General features: G+C 49.1%; 1 protein-coding gene across 1 annotated transcript; it reads left to right on the top strand.

Moving 5' to 3' along the window:
• The first annotated feature begins 314 nt into the window (after positions 1-314).
• On the top strand, positions 315-3,305 carry LOC121472289 (glutathione S-transferase P-like). Its single transcript, XM_041723536.1, has 7 exons — positions 315-422; positions 567-602; positions 1,045-1,151; positions 1,262-1,349; positions 2,589-2,692; positions 2,787-2,894; positions 3,055-3,305. Coding segments are annotated over exons 1-7 (633 nt in total). The 5' UTR covers positions 315-421; the 3' UTR covers positions 3,244-3,305.
• Positions 3,306-19,302: the final 15,997 nt, after the last annotated feature.

Below are 19,302 nucleotides of genomic sequence, written 5' to 3'. Positions count from 1 at the left end.
TAATTATTTCAGAGAGAGGATGTGTCTATGGAAATTGCATTCATTCATGCAAGAAGCATTAAATGAGCACCTACTGTGTCCTCATGCTGGTAGCCCAGCAGCTAGTTAGGGACTCAGAACTGGCCTTCTGTGGGCCCTGAGTAGTTCTGTGGGTTTTGGTGTGGCCTGGAGGCTGGCAGTGACTGTGCCATGCTAAAGTCAGTGCCCTTCAGGCAGGGTACACCCATGCAGATGTGCTGGTGAGCCTGTCGGGCCCTGCCCCCGCCACACCCCGCCCTGCCCCTTGCCCAGGGCCAAGCTCCGCTCTGTGACTCGGCATATTCTTGGGTGGGGCGGTTAGGGAGCAGGGGGTGGGACAGACCATAAATATAAGGCCACGAGCCTCGCCACTTCCTGCTGCTCTTCTACTTCACCGCTTGCTAGTGAGTAGGGTCTGGACCTGGTCGGGGGACAGGACCCAGGCTGAGCTACCCCCCTCTCTCTGGGGTGTCTGACACCCCCCACCTCGTCCCCTGGGCCGTGCAGCTCCCTAGGATACTCTTTCACGCCCTGTTTGTCTCTCCTAGTGCCGCCCTACACCATCGTCTACTTCCCCGTCCGAGGTGCGGCCCCGGCTCCTTCAGGAGGGCGAAGGGCACCGAGGGAGCCAGGCTGCCAGCTCGAGCTGCTCCCTGGGGTCCGGCCTGGCCGGAGGCGGGACGACGCTGCGGGGCCGGAGGGGGGGGGGGGGGGCTGGGCGGCGGGGGCGGGGCCAGGGCCGGCACTTTCCGAGGCTGCATGCTTTTGGTGCACCTGTCTGGCTGCACTCTGTCCGTCTGCTCTGTTCCCATCCTGGGACACCATGGGCTGGGGGCTGCGCACCTGTCTGCCTCTCCAGGACAGGGCTGGGGCCATGGGCTCCCCTCTTTCTCCGTGGTTTATCTTAGCTCCTCAGCAAGCTCTGAAGCTAGTTTCTCTTCAGTCCCTACACTCCTGGGCCCTTCCCAGGGCGCTGTGAGCCTGGGGTCTGCACACATCCCACTACCCTGTCGTCCCCTCCCCCAGGGCGCTGCGAGGCCATGCGCATGCTGCTGGCTGACCAGGGCCAGAGCTGGAAGGAGGAGGTGGTGACCAAAGACAGCTGGATGCAGAGCCCACTCAAGGCCTCCTGCGTGAGTGACTGTGCCCTGGCAGGGGGTCAGGGGCTGGGCCTTTGGGGGGCAAAACTAGAGGGGGGGGCAGCTGAGCCCAGCATCTCTTACTGACCCATGCCATTCCCTAGCTGTATGGGCAGCTCCCCAAGTTCCAGGATGGAGACCTCACCCTGTACCAGTCCAATGCCATCCTGCGACACCTGGGTCGCACCTTTGGTGAGTTCTGAGGTCTGGGGCAGCCTGGTCCTGCAGAGGACCTAATGGGTCCCCCTCGGATGTCCTGAGAACCAGAGCTCTGCCCATCTGGAAGACAGGCCAGATGACCCTAGAGGAAGGGCAGAGCCTGGGTTATGAGGGCTCTGCCAACCGGCCAGTGCCAGATGGGTTCACTATGCCTATTTCCTGGAAGACAGCTCAGAGGAGGCTGCCAGCCCCCACATGTGTACTGGTGTAGGCTAGAGGCCGCTGCAAGTGTGGCTACAGGCTTCCATGTAGGCCTCCTGCCCATATTTTCCTATGTTGACCCCTCTTGAATCTGGAAAACCCATATTCACAATACGGAAGCCTCTGGCCTTCTTACAATGGTGGCAGGAACATGGCTGAGAGAGGTAGCTGCTTTTTTGGCTAACTTTGTGGTGGTGAGGGGTGGGGGGTGGTTCTAGAAAAGCCCTGGGTCCAGTAGGATGTGGCAATTAGGGAAGAGGACAGAGAAGTAGTGGTAGCAGCCAGGCCCAGCCTACCCTGACTTCTGCAGGACCCAGAGTGGGAGGACAAAGGCCTCTGGCTATGGCCTGCCACCTCTTCCTGCACAACAGCTGCCCTGCACTAAGCTGGACACACCAATTCTCACAGCCAAGTTCTGTCCATCATCCACAGACACCTGCCTCTCAGGCCTAGGACACATGCACCAGAGGCTTGGTTCACCATTTCAGGGGGACAGATCTGGGGGATGGGACTTAGGGCCATTTGGGCAGGGAATTCCTGAGTCTCAGGATGAGACCTAGGATGTGACTGAGAAGAGGCATGGTCCTCAGCTGGGCATGTCCCCTTGGGCATTTTTTTAAAAAGATTTTATTTATTTATTTGAGAGAGAGTGTGCAAGAATGAGCAAGTGCTTGCAAGAGGCAATAGGGGCAGAGGGAGAGGGAGAGGGACAGGCTGACTCTGTACTGAGCGCTGAGCCCACTGCAGGTCTCAATCCCAGGACCCTGAGATCACTGTCCAAGCCAAAATCAGGAGTCAGACACCCAACTGACTGAGCTCCCCTGCCCCCTGCCCCTGGCACCGTCCCTTCCCTTGGCTTTTGGAGGTGGGAGCAGCAGAGCTGTGCAAAGCAGGCCCTCCGATCTAGGGAACTGGGTGCCCCAGCCTGAGGCCTGTGGGCATTTGGGGGAGAGGGGAGCAGTGCAGCGCCAACTTGGACAGAACCTGACCCACTGCCTGGCTTCTGACCAGGGCTCTATGGCAAAGACCAGCGGGAGGCGGCACTGGTGGATATGGTGAATGATGGCGTGGAGGACGTCCGCAGGCACTGCAGCCAGCTCATCCACCACAGCTATGTGAGCAGGGGTGGCTGGTGCTCGGGGCTGGGGGCCAGGAGGTCACCCTGGCCAGGCACTCTGGGAGCTGCCACTAGATCACTGCCCTTTGCAGGAGGGAGGCAAGGCCAGGTACGTTCAGGAGTTGCCAGGGTACCTGAAGCCTTTTGAGACTCTGCTGATCCAGAACCAGGGGGGTCAGGCCTTCATTGTGGGTGACCAGGTGAGTGCTGGGTCTAGCCCATGGCAGATGATTCATTTCTCAGAAGGGCAAACAGAGGCCCAGAGGGGAGTCACTGCAGGTTCACTGGAGGTGTTCTGACTCCCTGCACCCCCTTCTCTTCTGACCCTGCTCGAGCCCCTTCATATCCCCTCCCCTGCAGATCTCCTTCGCGGACTACAACCTGCTGGACCTGTTGCTGAATCACCAGGTCCTGGCCCCCGGCTGCCTGGACTCCCACCCTCTGCTCTTGGCCTATGTGACGCGCCTTAGTGCTCGGCCTAAGCTCAAGGCCTACCTGGCCTCCCCTGAGCACGTGAACCGCCCTGTTCATGGAGCCCAAAAGATATGAGCCTGCTCAGCCTCTGCTGGGAGAAAGGCTGCCCTTTAGAACCAATAAACATTGGGAAAAGAGAGCTGTGCTGTGGTCACTAAGGGGCCAGAGGGTACAGGGGAGCCCCTGCCCCTTCCCAGGCCGCCTCCAGTGGATGAGGGTTTGGGCTGGATGCCTGGCCCCTGGAACAGAATTAGGTGCCTGGTCTGCCAGGAGACAGTAGTTCCAGGTCCAGACAGGATGATGAGACTAAGCCTTGAGGACCTACTCCCTGAAGACTTCCTGCAGGAGGCGGGGTGCCCTCACTGGGGGTACTTGTGGTTACAGCAACCCTCTTCATCTGAGAGAAGGGCAGCCATGAATGTAGCAGACAGTCACTGACATCAGTGAGTGCCACAGTCAGGGCGGCCTCTTGCGAGCTCAGATGCTATGCACACATGTACCCTGGGAAGTGACACATTCACTTGACTGTTTCATGCGGGCATCAGTGTTGCCCATTCTCGTGTGTCACCCAGAGTCAGCCCCAGGTAGTGTGGCAGGTGGCCAGCAGGGCCCAGCAGGTGTGTGGCTGAAGGCAAGCCTAGAGCTCTGGTGGTATGGCTGCTTGGGGGACCCAAGGAGGATGGAAGGTCTCCCTCAGCTCCAGGGAACCTCTGTGAGCCCCAGTGGGAATGTCTTGCCACCTGCCCAGTCCTAGCCTGTCTCTCCCTCCCAAAGACCAAGAGTGATGCCTGCTTCCAGCTTGGCTTCCTCAGCTGGCCTGGCCTGCAACCTTGTACGTATCAGCTCATTGAGCAGAGTGGCCTCAGACAGATCCAGACTACCTTGCACTCCTTGTGCAAACCTGCCAGCGGCTTTTGCTGCCTTGTGGACAAAGTCCACAGCCTGACAGGCTTACCAGGCCTTTCTTCATATGAGCTCTCCATTCCAGAACATTCCCTTGCCCTGTTCACTTCACCCACTGCTCCTCCCTGCCTTTGTCCCTGTGATCTTCTCTGCCAGCACTCTCCCACTACTCACTGCCACATCTCCCAGTGCTCACCGCACTGCCCCTGGGCAGCGACAAGAGTTCACTTCCACCTTCCACTTCTTGCTCCACTCTGTGGGGTCCTGGTCTCTCAAACCCCCCTTCTGTGAGGTCAGAGGTCAAATCTGGTCATTTCCGTCCCCCTGTCCCCAGGTGAGGTGGCTGACTCAGCTTAACCTGTCAGGGAACAGATGTGCAAGCACCAGCAAGGGGGGGCTGTCGCACAGGATCCTTCCATGGGGTAGAGGCTGTGGTAGGGAGCTAGTTCTCTCACCAACTGTGTCTGTCTTACCAAGGTCCTCTATCAGAGGCCTGCTGCCCCAATTCTGTGCTGGCCCTATGCTGGGCATAGTTATCTCAATTAACCCTCTCAAGGGAGAAAACCAAAACTCAGAGGAATGAAGCAATAAGGCAACTTGTCCAAGGCCACAGGCCACACAGCTCAAAGAGGAGAGCGGGAATTCAAACTCAGTCTGAGTGACTCCCAGGCTTCTGCAGGGGTGGTCATCAGAGAGAGAAGTCGGGACGGAGTTGAGGGCCAGAGGAGAGAACAGGAGGCCAGTTTCAGGGATCAAGAGTGCCCCAGGAACAGGCAGGTGCCAGAGGCTGGCAGTGGCTCCTGGTGGAGTGGGCAGGGGCACTGGCCTCCCCTGTGGAGTTGAACCCAACATGCTGGGGAGCCACTGCAGGCTTTTGAGCAGGAAGGTGACGTGAAAGAGGACATGTGGGAATAACAGCCTCAGGGTTCAGGAGGCTGCAGGCATCATGGAACTCAATACCCTCACTCTACAGATAGAGAAACTGAGGCCCAGAGAGGGCTTCACTGAGCAAGGTGGGTGTGACACCCCCAGGATGGAGGCCTGGCTGCCCCTTAGAGGAATCTATGTCCACAGACCTCAAGCAGAGAGGCCTCTTGAGGAGGGTCCTTTGTGCATTGGATTTGAGGGGATGGTTGGCAGTTTGGGTTTCTAGAGGACAACTGGTCTCTTTGGGTGGAATGCGCCAGGAAGGGCCCATTGGTCCCTTAGAGGACAGTGCTGGGACCATGAAGCTCCCATTGCCCTGAGGCAGTCTGTCTTGTTGGGTTTCATAAGCCTGGGCAGGGAGACTGCAGGGCAGGGCTGAGGCCTGTGAGCCTCCTCCATGTCACTTGTCTGCTGAGCCTTCCGCAGACCGTGTTCAGCTTGCAGTCCCACCCGGTGTGAGGAGGGCAGGGAGCCCTGGCCACTGGCTTGTGGTGGGGAGCGTGGAACCCATGGGCTGCAGTGGTTCATTGCTCAGGCAGACAGGGCAGTGGCCATAGGAGGCCACAGAAGAGGCCTGGGGGACCCTCGGGCATCTTGCAGGTCCCAGGGCAGCAGGAGGAAAGTTGCTCTTTTGAAAGATTCCTGTGACCAACGGCTTCCATATTCTGTGGGGCTCTGGGTTGGGCATTTTGATTGTGCAGCTCTGTGATTCCAAGGAGGCAGCTGGAAGAGGCTCCCTGCAGCCTGGAGGAGGGGCTCCAGGGAGTGGCAGGGCCCCTGTTTGGACAGATGGGGAGAGGCTGGCAGCCCCTCCAGCTAGAGAGGTGACAAGTGACCCCCCCCAGGTTGAGCTTTCTCCAAGCAATGTCCCAGCGCATTACATACATTAATTCATTTAGTTGTCACAGAAGTAGCACCTAGTAGATGCTATTATATCCCCATTTTACAGACGAGAACATTGAGGCCCAGAGAGGTGAAGTAAGCTGCTCAAGGTCATACAGCTGGTTAAGAGGCCATGGCAGGATTTGAACTCAGGCTGTCTGGCCCCAGAGCCTCTGCTTGTAATGACTGCTATAGGGAGGTTTGAGCCACTGTATTTTTTAATAACCTTGCACAGGGTGACTGCAGTTACCCACAGGGGTTTGATAACTCTGGTGACCCCTTTAATTAGCTGGGGGACAGGAACCCTAAGAGAAAGGTTGGGCTTCCTGCCTATCAGGGGTGGAAGTGGAGCCAGTTCTCGTTTGAAAGGTGGAACATTCAGGGGCTGATGACGGGGCTTGCTCCCCAGTTGGTTATATAATAAAAGTTCCAGCCCCGCTGAGAACTCCGGGTCCTCAAGGAGCTGCCATCAGCGATGCTTAGGTGGCTCAGCGGTTGAGCATCGGCCTTTGGCTCAGGGCATGATCCCAGGGTCCCAGGATCGAGTCCCACATCAGACTTTCCTCAGGGAGCCTGCTTCTCCCTCTGCCTGTGTCTCTCTGTGTGTCTCTCATGAATAAATAAATAAAATCTTAAAAAAAAAAAAAAAAGAAGCTGCCATCGAGTCAGATGGGGTGGCATCAAGAGGACCGATGTCAGTTCACCCAAGGGTGGCAGCTCTAAGACAGTGGGGATGAGGGGTGTAGAGAGTGACTCCAGACCTCAGGAGTACAGTCCGAGCATGTTTCAAGGTCTTGGGTCCAGGTCTCAGCTTGTGGGCCTCACCCCCCCAACCACACCATCTTTGGTTCCATTCCTGCCACCTCCACCGCTTTCTCCCAGCTCTGTAGTGTTCCCGAGGGTTCTGAGCTGGGCTCCCTTTCACTGCCCCACTACCCCCCTGCCTCCTCCCTACCCTGCCCTGGCCTGGGGCCTTGGGACTGGGTCAGGACCCCTAGCTGCCCTTAGCCACATGTGTAGCCAGGGACAGGTGGCCAATCCTCTATGGGCCTGGAGGTGGTCACAAAGTGCCACGCTGTTTACCAAGCACCTCCTACAGCCAGACCCTTGGCTGGTCTTAAAATCTCCATTTTACAGATGAGAAAACAAACAGGTCAGAGCTGGAATTTGCACCTGGGCGTGCTAAGCAGCACGCCTACATTCTTTCCCAAACCGCTCCCTAAAATGCTCTCAAATGTGCTCTGGACACATCTAGTAGTCAATGACGTGGTTTTTAAAATGTTAATGTGAGTTAAATGTTAAATACCCCGATTGAAATCACAACAAAGTCACGGGGATTTTAGAAGCAAGAGCATAGGTCCTGCCCAAGCCTGGGTCTGCTTTGCTGTTGGCCTCCACACTGCTCTGCAAACGTGCGGGTTTGGAATTGGGGTGCCTGTATGCAGACCCAAGTCTCCTCTCAGGTAACCTGCAGAAACATTTGCCCCCATGAAATGCCAAGTGTTTGGGAGGTGTTTTTGGCAACGAAACTACGCTTGAGCTCATGTCTCCCCATTGGAGGACTTTGGACACGGTGAAGGGGAGACCTTTTCATGTCCAAATGGGATTTTCCACAAGATCAGGAAACTAGCCCAGGATCCTGGGGGCATGAGCTTTGCCTGCTGCCCCTTAACTTACTTTCATGAGCCTAGTTCTTAAGAGCAGCACCCATGGGAGAAATTAAAGTAATGTTTGGCCCACTCATCTGCTGTGTCAGTGAGACTGGATTCTGGCTTGAGGATGTCTATGAGGAAGAAGGTGGCTTCTTGAAGATTCAGGCTTAGTACATATGCCTTGGGATAGACCTACTGATGAGGCCACATCTGCGGAAAGTCACTGTTTTGAGAGTTTGGAGCAATAGCTTTCTCCCGTTATTCCCAAAATAGGGCAATTCTGACTCTGGTTCGAACACTGGGATGGCTGCCCAGCTGCAAGTTGGCAATGTGTGTGCACTTCTCTTCCTCCACCCCTAGCCCCCACTCACCCCTGCTGCTGGCGGGCCTTGTCCCCCGGACCCCTGTGACACAGCCAAAGGGCTCGGGCCATGAGTGATCGTGAAGATGAAGCTGAGTTCATCAGGGCCATCCTAGATAGCAGCTGACCGGCACCAGGGGCTCCCTCCAGGCCAGAGCTTTCTTTTCTGTTCAAGAGGCTGCAAGGATGTGAATTCAGAGTGGACTCCGGTTGGTTATAGCTGAGAAAGTGGAGCCACGCACAGAGAAAAGTGATTCTGTGTGTGTGTGTGTGTGTGTGTGTGTGTGAGAGAGAGAGAGAGAGAGAGAGAGGGAGGGAGGGAGTTTTTTTTAGGTCCCTGGATCTAGCTCCCAAAAGGCCAGCTCTACTCTGTCTTTCTGCTGGTTTGGGATCTGTGAGTAACAAACTATCTTTTCAATGACAATTGCTTCCTTATCTGTTGGCCTTGCTGTACCCAAATAAGAAGAATAAAAGCTAAATTTAAAACAGACCCCATGCAACAACCACTCAGCCAAACCACTTCTGAATTTCTGACTCAGAAACAGAGCTAATAAATGCTAGTTTTTTAAGTGGCTAAATTTTGATGTAATTTGTTAGGCAGCAATAGATAATTTTTTTTAAAGATTTTATTCATTCATTCATGAGAGACACAGAGAGAGCAAGAGGCAGAGACACAGGCAGAGGGAGAAGCAGGCTCCATGCAGGGAGCCGGACGCAGGACTCAATCCCGGGATTCCAGAATCACGCCCTGGGCCTAAGACAGGCGCCAAACCGCTGAGCCACCCAGGGATCCCAGTAATAGATAATTAATATAAAGTCAGGACCAAGCCAACACCATATGGCCGCAGTGTGAGGCAGAAAGCGAACGGGGCTCATATTGCAAGGCAGGTGCTCTGAGGTCTAATGAGCTGTCTTCCAGAGGCTTTCTGGTTCCTTGGGTGGAGGCTTGATGTCTTCTCTGAGATCACTGAGCAAGGGTGTTGGTCAGTGTTTGGGACGAAGGCACATCCTTCAAACAAGAGCCCCTCCTGATTGCTGAAGCCGACGTGGCCGAGCACTGACCATGGACATTCCAATAACTTGTTTTTGCTATGTAGCTTGTTCATGTTGAAAAGGCAGGAGATCCAGTGGTTAAGAGAATGGTTGATGAGCTTAACTTCAGCTCCCAACTCTGTCCCTCATTGGCTGTAATCCTCAGCTAGACACCCAAACAAGATAACAACACAAAACACTTAGCACGGTGCCCGGCACATGAGAGGTGCCCAGTAAATGATTGACAACAAAATTCATAAGAACCCAGCTTTGCAGATATTATCATCACCATTAGCTTTGGCATTACCTCAAAGTCTTGAGAAAGCCATATCCCTTCTTTCACCATGTATTTTGTACAAACAAGCAATTGGGCAAGAGGGAAAAAGAGCCAGTGAATTGACCTCCAGCAAAACATGAAGTTTGAGATTTCAGTCAAGTCATCCCTTAGGCACTGGAGTCTAGGACGAAACAAATAAATATTACTACATTATGATTTCCTCTCCAAGTAGAGTTTTTTAAACCAAGTTTTTTTTTTTAATTATTTGACTTTAAAAATCAAAACTAGGGGCACCTCAGTTTGTAGGCTCAATGTGGAGCCTGCTTGGGATTCTGTCTCTCTTTCTTCCTCTGCTCCTGCCCTGCTCACACTCTATTGCTCTCTCAATAAAATAAAATAAAACAAAACAAAATAAAATAACTAGGTATTTATCCAAAGGATACAAACATAGTGATTTGAAGAAGCAGTGTTTGGGATCCCTGGGTGGCGCAGCGGTTTGGCGCCTGCCTTTGGCCCAGGGCGCGATCCTGGAGACCCAGGATCGAATCCCACGTCGGGCTCCCAGTGCATGGAGCCCGCTTCTCCCTCTGCCTGTGTCTCTGCATCTCTCTCTCTCTCTGTGTGTGTGTGACTATCATAAATTAAAAAAAAAAAATGAAGAAGCAATGTTTATAACAGCAATTTCTACAATAGCCAAACTATGGAAAGAGCCCAGATGTCCACTGACAGATGAATAGATAAAGAAGATGTGGTATATATACAATGGACTATTACTCAACCATCAGAAAATGAAATCTTGCCATTTGCAATGACATGGATGGAACTAGAGGGTATTATGCTAAATAAATAAGTCAGCGAAGGGCAAATACCATATGATTTCACTCATCTATGCAGAATCTAAGAAGCAAGACAGATGAACATAAGGGAAAGGAAAGAAAAATAAGACAAAAACAGAGAGGGAGACAAACCATAAGAGACTCTTAGTCATAGGAAACAAACTGAGGGTCTCTGAGGAGGGGGTGGGGAACAGGGTAACTGGGTAACAGGCATGAAGGAGGACACAATATGGAATGAGGACTGGGTATTACATGCAAGTGATGAATCACTAAATTCTAATTCTGTAACTAATAACACACTCTATTAAATTATAAGAATTTAAATAAAAAATGAAATAAAATCTTTAAAAAAGTCAAAACGAGGGGATCCCTGAGTGGTTCAGCAGTTTAGCCCCTGCCTTCGGCCCAGGGCATGATCCTGGAGTCCTGGGATCGAGTCCTGAGATTGAGTCCCACATCGGGCTCCCTGCATGGAGCCTGCTTCTTCCTCTGCCTGTGTCTCTGCCTCTCTCTCTCTCTCTCTCTGTGTGTGTCTCTTGTGAAAAAATAAAATAAAAAAAAATCAAAATGAAAGTGATTGTTCTAATCACATCAAGTAGGTTGAAAGCTACCTTTTCAGACATAGGCTTTGATATGGGATTTGCTTAAATAGCATATTAGTCAGGGTTCTCTGGAGAAACAAAACCAATATACATATCTTTACCTATAGATTTACATACATATCTATTTATATTTATGTCTGTATCTATCTATCTACAAAGAGATTTATCATAAGGAATCAGTTCACAGGATTCTGGACGCTGAGAAGTTCCCTGATCTGCCATCTGCAAGCTGGAGTCCCAGGAGAGCCAGTGGTGTGGTTTGAAGGCCTGAGAGCTTGAGAGCTGAAGAACATTCCAGTCTAGGTCTGAAGGCCTGAGAACAAGGAGGGCTGAGAGCAGGAGACAATCGATTTCCCAGCTCAACAATCAAGCAGAGAGTGAATTCAATCTTCCTATGCCTTTTTGTTTTATTTAGGCCCTCAACAGATTAGATGAGGCCTACCCAGGGCCATCTGCTTTATTCTGTCCACTAATTGAAGTGTTCATCTCTTTGGGAAACACTCTAATCTACACACCCAGAAAAAATGTTTAACCAATAACCAGTAATCTGGGCATCCCTTGGCCCAGCCAAGTTGACACATTACAAATTGCTTTGGTAGTATTCCCTTTTGTGTAGAAGCATCCTCCGTGTATTTTTTTTTTTTTTAAGTTTTCTATCTGAGCCCTCCATGATGGTCCTTTTAGATCTGTATCTTCAGCCCACTCCTCATGCTTCAACTGTGCAGGACAGCTATCTCTCCCCCTACATGCTGTTCCCATGCCTCTACATCTTTTCTCACCCAGTGCCCTTCTTTCAGGACCACCCTGAGGCCTTTTGATCTAAAATGCCTTCCTGTCTTCCTGTGAGGGCTGATGCCAGCAGCCTGGAGTTGGCCTGAGCTGTTTTGAAGTGAGAGATGCACCTGCTCAGCATTCACTTGGGTCAAGGTGTGAAACATACTGAGTAGGAGTGTCACTTTGCAAACCAGTGGTTTGTAGCATTTCTCAGGGTGGCCCTGTTTCTCCCCCACTGTGCGTCCAAAGCACTGTCTGGGGCTCCAGATTCCAAGGACACGTTTGGTTTCATGCTAGAATGCTCGTTGATGTCTGTTTCCTTACCATATGACTAGGCACCTGTAGAGAGAAGGGACCTCACTTTTATGTTCTTTTTCTGTTCCCACTTCTTTTTTTTTTTTAAGATTTTATTTATTTATTCATGAGAGACAGAGGGAGAGAGAGAGAGAGAGAGAGAGAGAGAGAGAGAGAGAGAGAGAGAGGCAGAGACACAGGCAGAGGGAGAAGCAGGCTCCATGTAGGGAGCCCAATGTGGGACTTGATCCCGGGCCTCCAGGATCATGCCCCGGGTGAAGGCAGGCGCTAAACCGCTGAGCCACCCAGGGATCCCACTGTTCCCACTTCTTAATTGAGCTGCAACTTACATACAGTAGGTGTCCTTAAATATACAGCTCCATTCTTTTTTACATATGTGTACAGTTCCAATTCTGATTCCCAAGGAAAAGACTTCCTCTCTGTTTGTTGGTGTCACCGGATGCCACCACATCTGTTGTTTGCTACATAACAAATCATCCCAACATGATGTAGTGGCTTAAAATAATTCACTTGTCTTATTTCTTGGCTTTCCCTGGTGGCTCTTCTGGTCTGGGCCAACTCAATTGGGGCTTGGTGGTCTCGGTCACCCTCCCTTGCATATATCCCATGGATGGATATGGCAGGGATGGCCTTCTACATGATCACTTGTTTTTTAGGAGGGCAGTCCAAGCTCAATTGTGCAGTGGTGGAAGGTTGTCCAGCAGCAGGCAAGGGCAATCTTCAATGCTCAAGTGACCTCTGCTACTTTTGTGGATATCTTATTGACCAAGCAAGTCACATGGCCAGGCCCAGACTCAGGAGATAGAGAAATTCTTTACTGCTTGATGGTAGGAGCACCAAATTCATACTGCAGAGGGTAATGTGTAGGAAAAGGGGAAGAACTTGTAGTCAGTTTGCAATCAACCACTGATGTTCTTTGGGAGAAGGTAAGTGAGCACAGGTAGAAGAATAGAGATACAAGGAAACAAACAAGCAAGAAGGTGAGTATGTAGGTAGTTTTTAGGATAACCCTAAATGAATAGAAATAGAGTATGCCATATAAATTAATAGTGAAGAAAAATGAAATGGTATACCCAATCAATCCAAAAGAGGGCAAGAAAGAAAAGAAACAGGACAGGGAAAATAAGACAGATTAGAATCCAAATATGTAATAGTAATTCCACTAAATGTAAGTAGACCACTCACACAGATATGCCCAACTGATCTTTTATTTTATTACTATTTATTTATTTATAAGACCTGATCTGAGATCAAGAGTCAGACGCTCAACTGACTTAGCCACCCAGGCGCCCCACCAATTGATTTTTTTTTTTACAAAGATGAAAAAATAATTTGAGGAAAGAGCATTTTCAACAAATGGTGTTGGAACAATTAGACTGCCCTTGGATAACAAATGGGAAAAAAAGGTTTAGAATCTAGGCTAGGTTAAGATTTCTTAGATGTGACTCTAAAATCATGACCCATAAAAGGCAAAAATGATAAATCAGACCTCATAAAAATGAAAAAGTTTGCTTGCTAAATGTAGTATTTAAGAACATGAAAAGACTAGCTATGAGTGGAAGAAAACACTTGCAAACTACCTGCCCAGAGAGACTAGCACCTGGAACATACAACAGACTCTTTAAACTCAACAGTTAAAAAAACCCCAAGGGGGATCCCTGGGTGGTGCAGGGGTTTAGCGCCTGCCTTTGGCCCAGGGCGTGATCCTGGAGACCGGGGATCGAATCCCAAGTCGGGCTCCCGGTGCATGGAGCCTGCTTCTCCCTCTGCCTGTGTCTCTGCCTCTCTCTTTCTCTCTGTGTGACTATCATAAATTAAAAAATAAAAATAAAAAAAATAAAAATAAAAATAAAACAAAAACCCAAGGGATTCTATTTGAAAATGGGTAAAGGACATGTAAAGACATCTTAGGGAAGATGATGTACAGATGGAAAATAAGCACATGAAATGATGTTCAACTTCATTAGCCACTAAGGAGATGCCAATTAAAATCACAATGAGCTATCACCACACACTTAATAGAATGGCTAAAAAAAATAGTGACAACACCAAACTCTGGCAAGGATTTGAAGAAACTACCATCGCTCTTATATTGCTGTTGGGCACGTAAATTGATACAGTCTGGAAAACAGTTTGACAGTTTCTAATAAAACTAAACAGGCAAATTTCTATACAACCTAGCAATTGTACTCTTGGGCATTTATCCCAAAGAAATGGAAATGTAGGTCACACACAAAAAAAACGTTTACATGAATATTTACAGCAATTTTATTTAGAGGAGCTCCAAAGTAGAAATAACCTAGATAGCCATCCAGAACATGGACTCCAACTGAGCAACAAGAAGGAATGAACCACTGATGTATAGAACAAACTGGATGAATCTAGAGCATTATGCTGAGTTAAAAAAAAAGAAGAAAGAAAGAAGAAAAAGAAAGGAAGAAAGAAAGAAAGAAAGAAAGAAAGAAAGAAAGAAAGAAAAGCTCATCTCAAAATGTTACATACTATTTGATTCCATTTATATAACATTCTTGACATGATCAAATTATAGAAGCGGAAAACAGATTAAAGGTTGCCAAAGATTAAGGACAGGCGAGGGGGAGTGATGGAGGGAAGTGTGTGTGGTTATAAAAGGTTGATATAAGTGATCCTTGTGTTGACAGAATTGCTGAGTGTGTTGACTGTGGTGGTGAATACATGAAATTATATGGGTGATAACATTGTACAGAAGTAGACACACACACAAGTCCAACTATAAATGGGGGAATCTAAACAAGATGTGTAGATTGGATCAATGTCAATATCCTGGGTGTGATATTAAGCTATAGCTTTGCAAAGTGTTATCTCAAAATAAAAAATTTAGGTAAAAAAAGCAAAACAGGCTTAAAAAGACAAAAGACATCAGGATGACAAAAAGCATTAAATCATATTTAGTTTACAAGAAACATATTTAAAGCTAAGGGTATAGAAAGGTTGAAAGTAGAAAGATGGGGAAGCTTTGCCACACAGGCACTAACTAAAAGAAAGCTAATGCATCTATATTAATATCAGGCCAACTGCACTTACAGACAAAAAATAAATAATGCATAAAAAACTTTTAAAAATACAGAGAGAATTTTGTTCATGTGAAAAAGGTTCAATATTTGTCAGGAAGTTATAACAATTCTAAATCTGTATGCATCTAATAACATGGCCTTAAACTACAGAAAGCAAAACATGATGGAATTACAATTGAGAAATAGACAAAAGTGCAATTATGTGTATGTGTTTGTGTGTGTATTGCCAATCTTGTTTCATTTATATTTTCTCCCAGTCTATAACTGGGATATTTTAACACACTGCTCTTAGTAATTGATAGAAACAACAGAGAAACCTATCAAAAATAACATAGAAGAGTCAAACAATTGCAGAATACACTTACTTTTCAAGCCCACATGGAACACAGACAAACTTGATCCTGTAGAGGGCTAGAAATAACACATTTGAATGGATTGGAATCATAGAGTATGTTTTGTGTATACACTGCATATGAGCTAGAAATCAATTCTAAAAAGAGAACTTGAGTCTTCATGATTAAGAAATGGTTTCAGGAGCTTTTGCTGAGCTTTCATGGCATGTTCCAGAATCATTGAACCACAAGCAAGGAAGATTCATTGCTTCACAGAAAGCATGGCAATCCACAACACAGCAAACAAATAAAAGTTTATTGTCACTATTTTTATTTTGTAACTTTAGGGATTTGTTTTTTCAAAAATTCTGTGTTGAGATGTATTATACATACTGTAAAGTGCACTGCCCCTAAGTGGACTTGTCAGTCTATTTTCATATATATACACGCCACCACCAGATTAAGACACGGAGCATTTCTAGCACCACAGAAGCTTCCTTCATGCTCTCCTGCAGTTAATACACCCCAAGGTACACTTTGTTCTGGCTTCTAACACCACAGGTTAGATTTACATGTGTCCAGATTTCATACAAGTGAAGTTATATTCTCTGTGTTCTTTTGTGTGGCTTGTTTTGGTTAGTTTAATGTCTGTGGGATTCATTCTTGGCAGTATTCCATGGTCTGACCATACCACGATCAATTTTTCCATTCCCCCCATTGGTTGATACTTAGTTTGTTTCCAGTTTTTGGCTATTTTAAGTAAGGAACTGGCTCATGTGACTTTAAACGTTTGGCAAATCTAAGCTCCCGGCTGGAGACCCAGGAAAGATCTGATGCTGCAGTTCAAGTCTGAAGGCAGTTTGCTGGAAGAATTCCCTCTTTCTCAGGAGAAGGGAGTCTTTTTATTTTAAGGCCTTCAACTGATTGGATGAGGCCCACCTATATTAGAGGATGACCTTACTGCCTGCTGATGAAGTGTTAATCTCATCTAAAAATACCTTTACAGGAACACCTAGAATAACGTTTGACCAAGTACCTATTCAAAGTGACACAGAAAATTAACCATCCCAAGAGTATATGTAGGGGTGGAGCTTTAGTAGACAATGCATTTTTCAGATTCCAGTGGTGGAGCCATTTTAATACTCCCGCCTCCAGTGCATGAAACCTCCCATTGCTCTATATCCTTGTTAACACTTGGAATTGTCAGTGCTTCAGATTTTTTTTTCTTGGGCATGTGGTGGTGATCAACAGGTGTTGCAGTTTGAATTTGCATTTCCCTGATTGCTAGTGATGCTGAACACTTTTCATACACTCAAGTGTTGTATACTATTGGCCACACGAAATATCTTAAGACAGCAAACATTTTTTTACATTGAGAGTTGGACTGTGAAATATGGCCACAGGTAGGCTAGGAATATGTTCCTCTTTCCAACCAAAGTCTTTAAATATTTGCTCAACATGTATTTTGTTTGGCTGCTCAGATGCTACTTTAAAAAAAAAAAAAAGATTGTTTACAGAAACAGACTTGCTTTCAGAGGCTGAGAAAAAAAATCCTCCTAACCATTTCCTATGTCCCTATAGTTCCCATTCTTGCTTCAGTTTGGGTAATAATTAGATGGAAGTTCAACTGAGGTTACAAAGTCTCCAAGGAAGAGCAGCTGCAACAAGTGAGGTTTTTTCACTAGGCTGAAAGTCCAGGGTCCTCTGGACAGGGCTGGTGTCCATCCATGGTGTTGGGGACCTTAGCTCCTGGCTCTCTCTGTCACTCTGCGGGCGCTGTTTTGTCCCTTCCCAGGTCCACTCAGGGAAAAGGGGTTTTCTGAACCATATCCACTGGGAGGCATATGTTAGGATTTACAGTGTAGATGATAAAATAAGTCACTTGTTGTCAACACACAGCATGACTCCATGTGGTATTCCGCCTGGAATTTCTGACTTTGAATTGAAATGATGTCTAGTGAATATGCCTTGCAAGAGCACTTGGCAAAGAGTCCAGTACTATATCAAGAAGTTCTTTTTTTTCTTCCTCTTGAGTACATCAGGGGGTGGGGCCGATTGTATTTAGCCAGTTACTTAAGGAACCGTGGGAGATGTGGAGGGAAACTGGCTGCCCTGTAACTGGTTTATTCCAGTTGTTTTATCTACTGGCCCTTAGGGAAGCTCTGGGAGGTACCTGCCTAAGCCCCAGTCTCTCAGTCTGTGGTGACATGCTCCAGGGTTAACAGTGCAGATTGCCCTGCGCTCTAACGGGCACCTCGAGCCGGTAAAGGTGTCACACAGCCCAGGAGTGCCAGGGCTCATTCTGTTCCATTTGTATTAGGATGATTTTGATTGTAAGCCTCAGGAACCCCAGTCAAACACGGTGAAATAATCATTTACTGACTCAGTCACCTGGGAGCTGGTGGATGCTTCTGACTTGAGGCTCACCCTCCTGCCTGCCCCACTCTCCCCTGTCCCCCACTCCTGCTACTGGGACCACACCCCAAAGAAGCTGCCACATACAGCTTCTGGTCCTAGGCTTTCTGGGGAGACCTAGCCTAAGACAATGGGTTTTGCCTCAGGAAGGAATCAGAACCTTGGGATGTGGTTTGGGAGCAGCTCGGACTGGGTCTGGGGCTTCTCCATTTCCCAAGGACCCCCATGAGACAGGCCCTTGGCTGTGGGTTCAAGGGTGTGTGGTGGAAGGTGTGGGAAAAGAGGGAAAAGCCTCTTCTGGGCCCGAGTCCTGAGCCCAGCTTCTCCCACAGTGAGTTGTAGCTCATCAGGCCCCCCTGGGAGTTATAGGGGCAGCTCAGGGGATGTGCACTCCCTTGAGCCAGACTCAGGGAGCAGAGATCCTGGGATTAGAAAAGACATCTGGGAATATCCCAGGGGAGATGGGGAGGGTCAAAGGTATGGGCCTAAACCAGCCCAGTGGTCTCTGACCACCTTCCCTCAATCCAGTCAATGTCCCCCGCGGCTCCCAGGAGCAGGCAGGCAGAGCATGAGTGACCCCTGGCGTTTTCAGAGCACTCGCTGTATGCGGAGGAGCATCTTCTGTAATCCTCACAACTGTCAGTCTTCACTTTGCAAGAAGGTTCTAAGTAGCAGGACCAAGGTCTCTGAGAGCGTCCAGGAGCTCAGGCTTGAGACCAGGCTCTTGCCACTAATGCCTCAGATGGGGACTCTAATGTGAGTGCCAGGAAGTGCTTTCTTGATTGTTGACACATGGAAGGGCTATTCAGCTAAGGATCCCAATTTGATTCTCCCAGGCTTTCAGCTAAGTAGGCAGGGCACGGCCAGGACCCTGGACAGCCTCGCTGAGGTGAGGTGAGGTGTATCTGAGGACACCGTTATTTTTGGCTGCAGTCTGAAGGAACATGAGGGTCCGTGTGCCTGTGGCCCTCACCTGCTCTGGAGCATGGTCAATGCCAGCATTCTGGCACCAAGCGGACACAGGCCTGGAAGAGTCTCATTGTCACCAGTTGGCCCTGCTCCAGCAGGGCCAGAGATAAAGCCCTTCTGGGGTTTCCAGTTCCTCTGGGAGGTTTGGGGAGATTATTCTGAGTGCTAAACAGCTTAATAGCTCATCCAGGTTATCAGGTTAGACTGGGATGCCACAGTGATGAGTGCAGCCTGGCCCCTGGGGCACCAGGAATGCAGTTCCCGCCCCTGTCCCCACCCAGGGTCCCTCTCAGCCCTCTGGGGAACTGTTGGGGTGAAGCTGTCAGCCCTTCATGCCCTGTGGAGCTGGGGCCAAGCCCCTGGCTTAGCCTTTGGTGCCTTGACTGAACCCAAGTCCTTGGTCATGTTGCACATCTCAGGTTCACTGGTGAGCACGGGGTGGCACTGGATTTAGCTCAAGGAGGAGGCAGGGGCCAAGGGCTCTCACCAGCATCAGCCTGCCTGCTCTTAAGAGCTGTCACCCATCCATTAAGTGGAGCTCCTGGCCCCACAATGGGTTGTTATTGACGACTTTCAGCAAAGTATAAGCCCATACCTGAGGCCCACCAGATGCCTGGGGGAAGTCACAGAATGGGCCGGTTTTCAGTGGTCACTAGGGCTCCTTTCCCTTTGCCCCACTGCAGGCTGCTTGGCCACCCTGCAGAGGGCACAGGACAATCTGGGCACTCTTGAGGACTTGAACATTCTCCTGACCAAACAGTGTTGATTTGGGGGCTGCCGCCACCCCACTGAGCCTCCCCCTGA

This window comes from Vulpes lagopus, chromosome 11 (genome assembly GCF_018345385.1).
Source record: "Vulpes lagopus strain Blue_001 chromosome 11, ASM1834538v1, whole genome shotgun sequence".
Lineage (NCBI taxonomy): Eukaryota > Metazoa > Chordata > Mammalia > Carnivora > Canidae > Vulpes > Vulpes lagopus.
The sequence above is the reverse complement of the archived record's forward strand: the minus strand, read 5'-3'. Positions and strand labels throughout refer to the sequence as shown.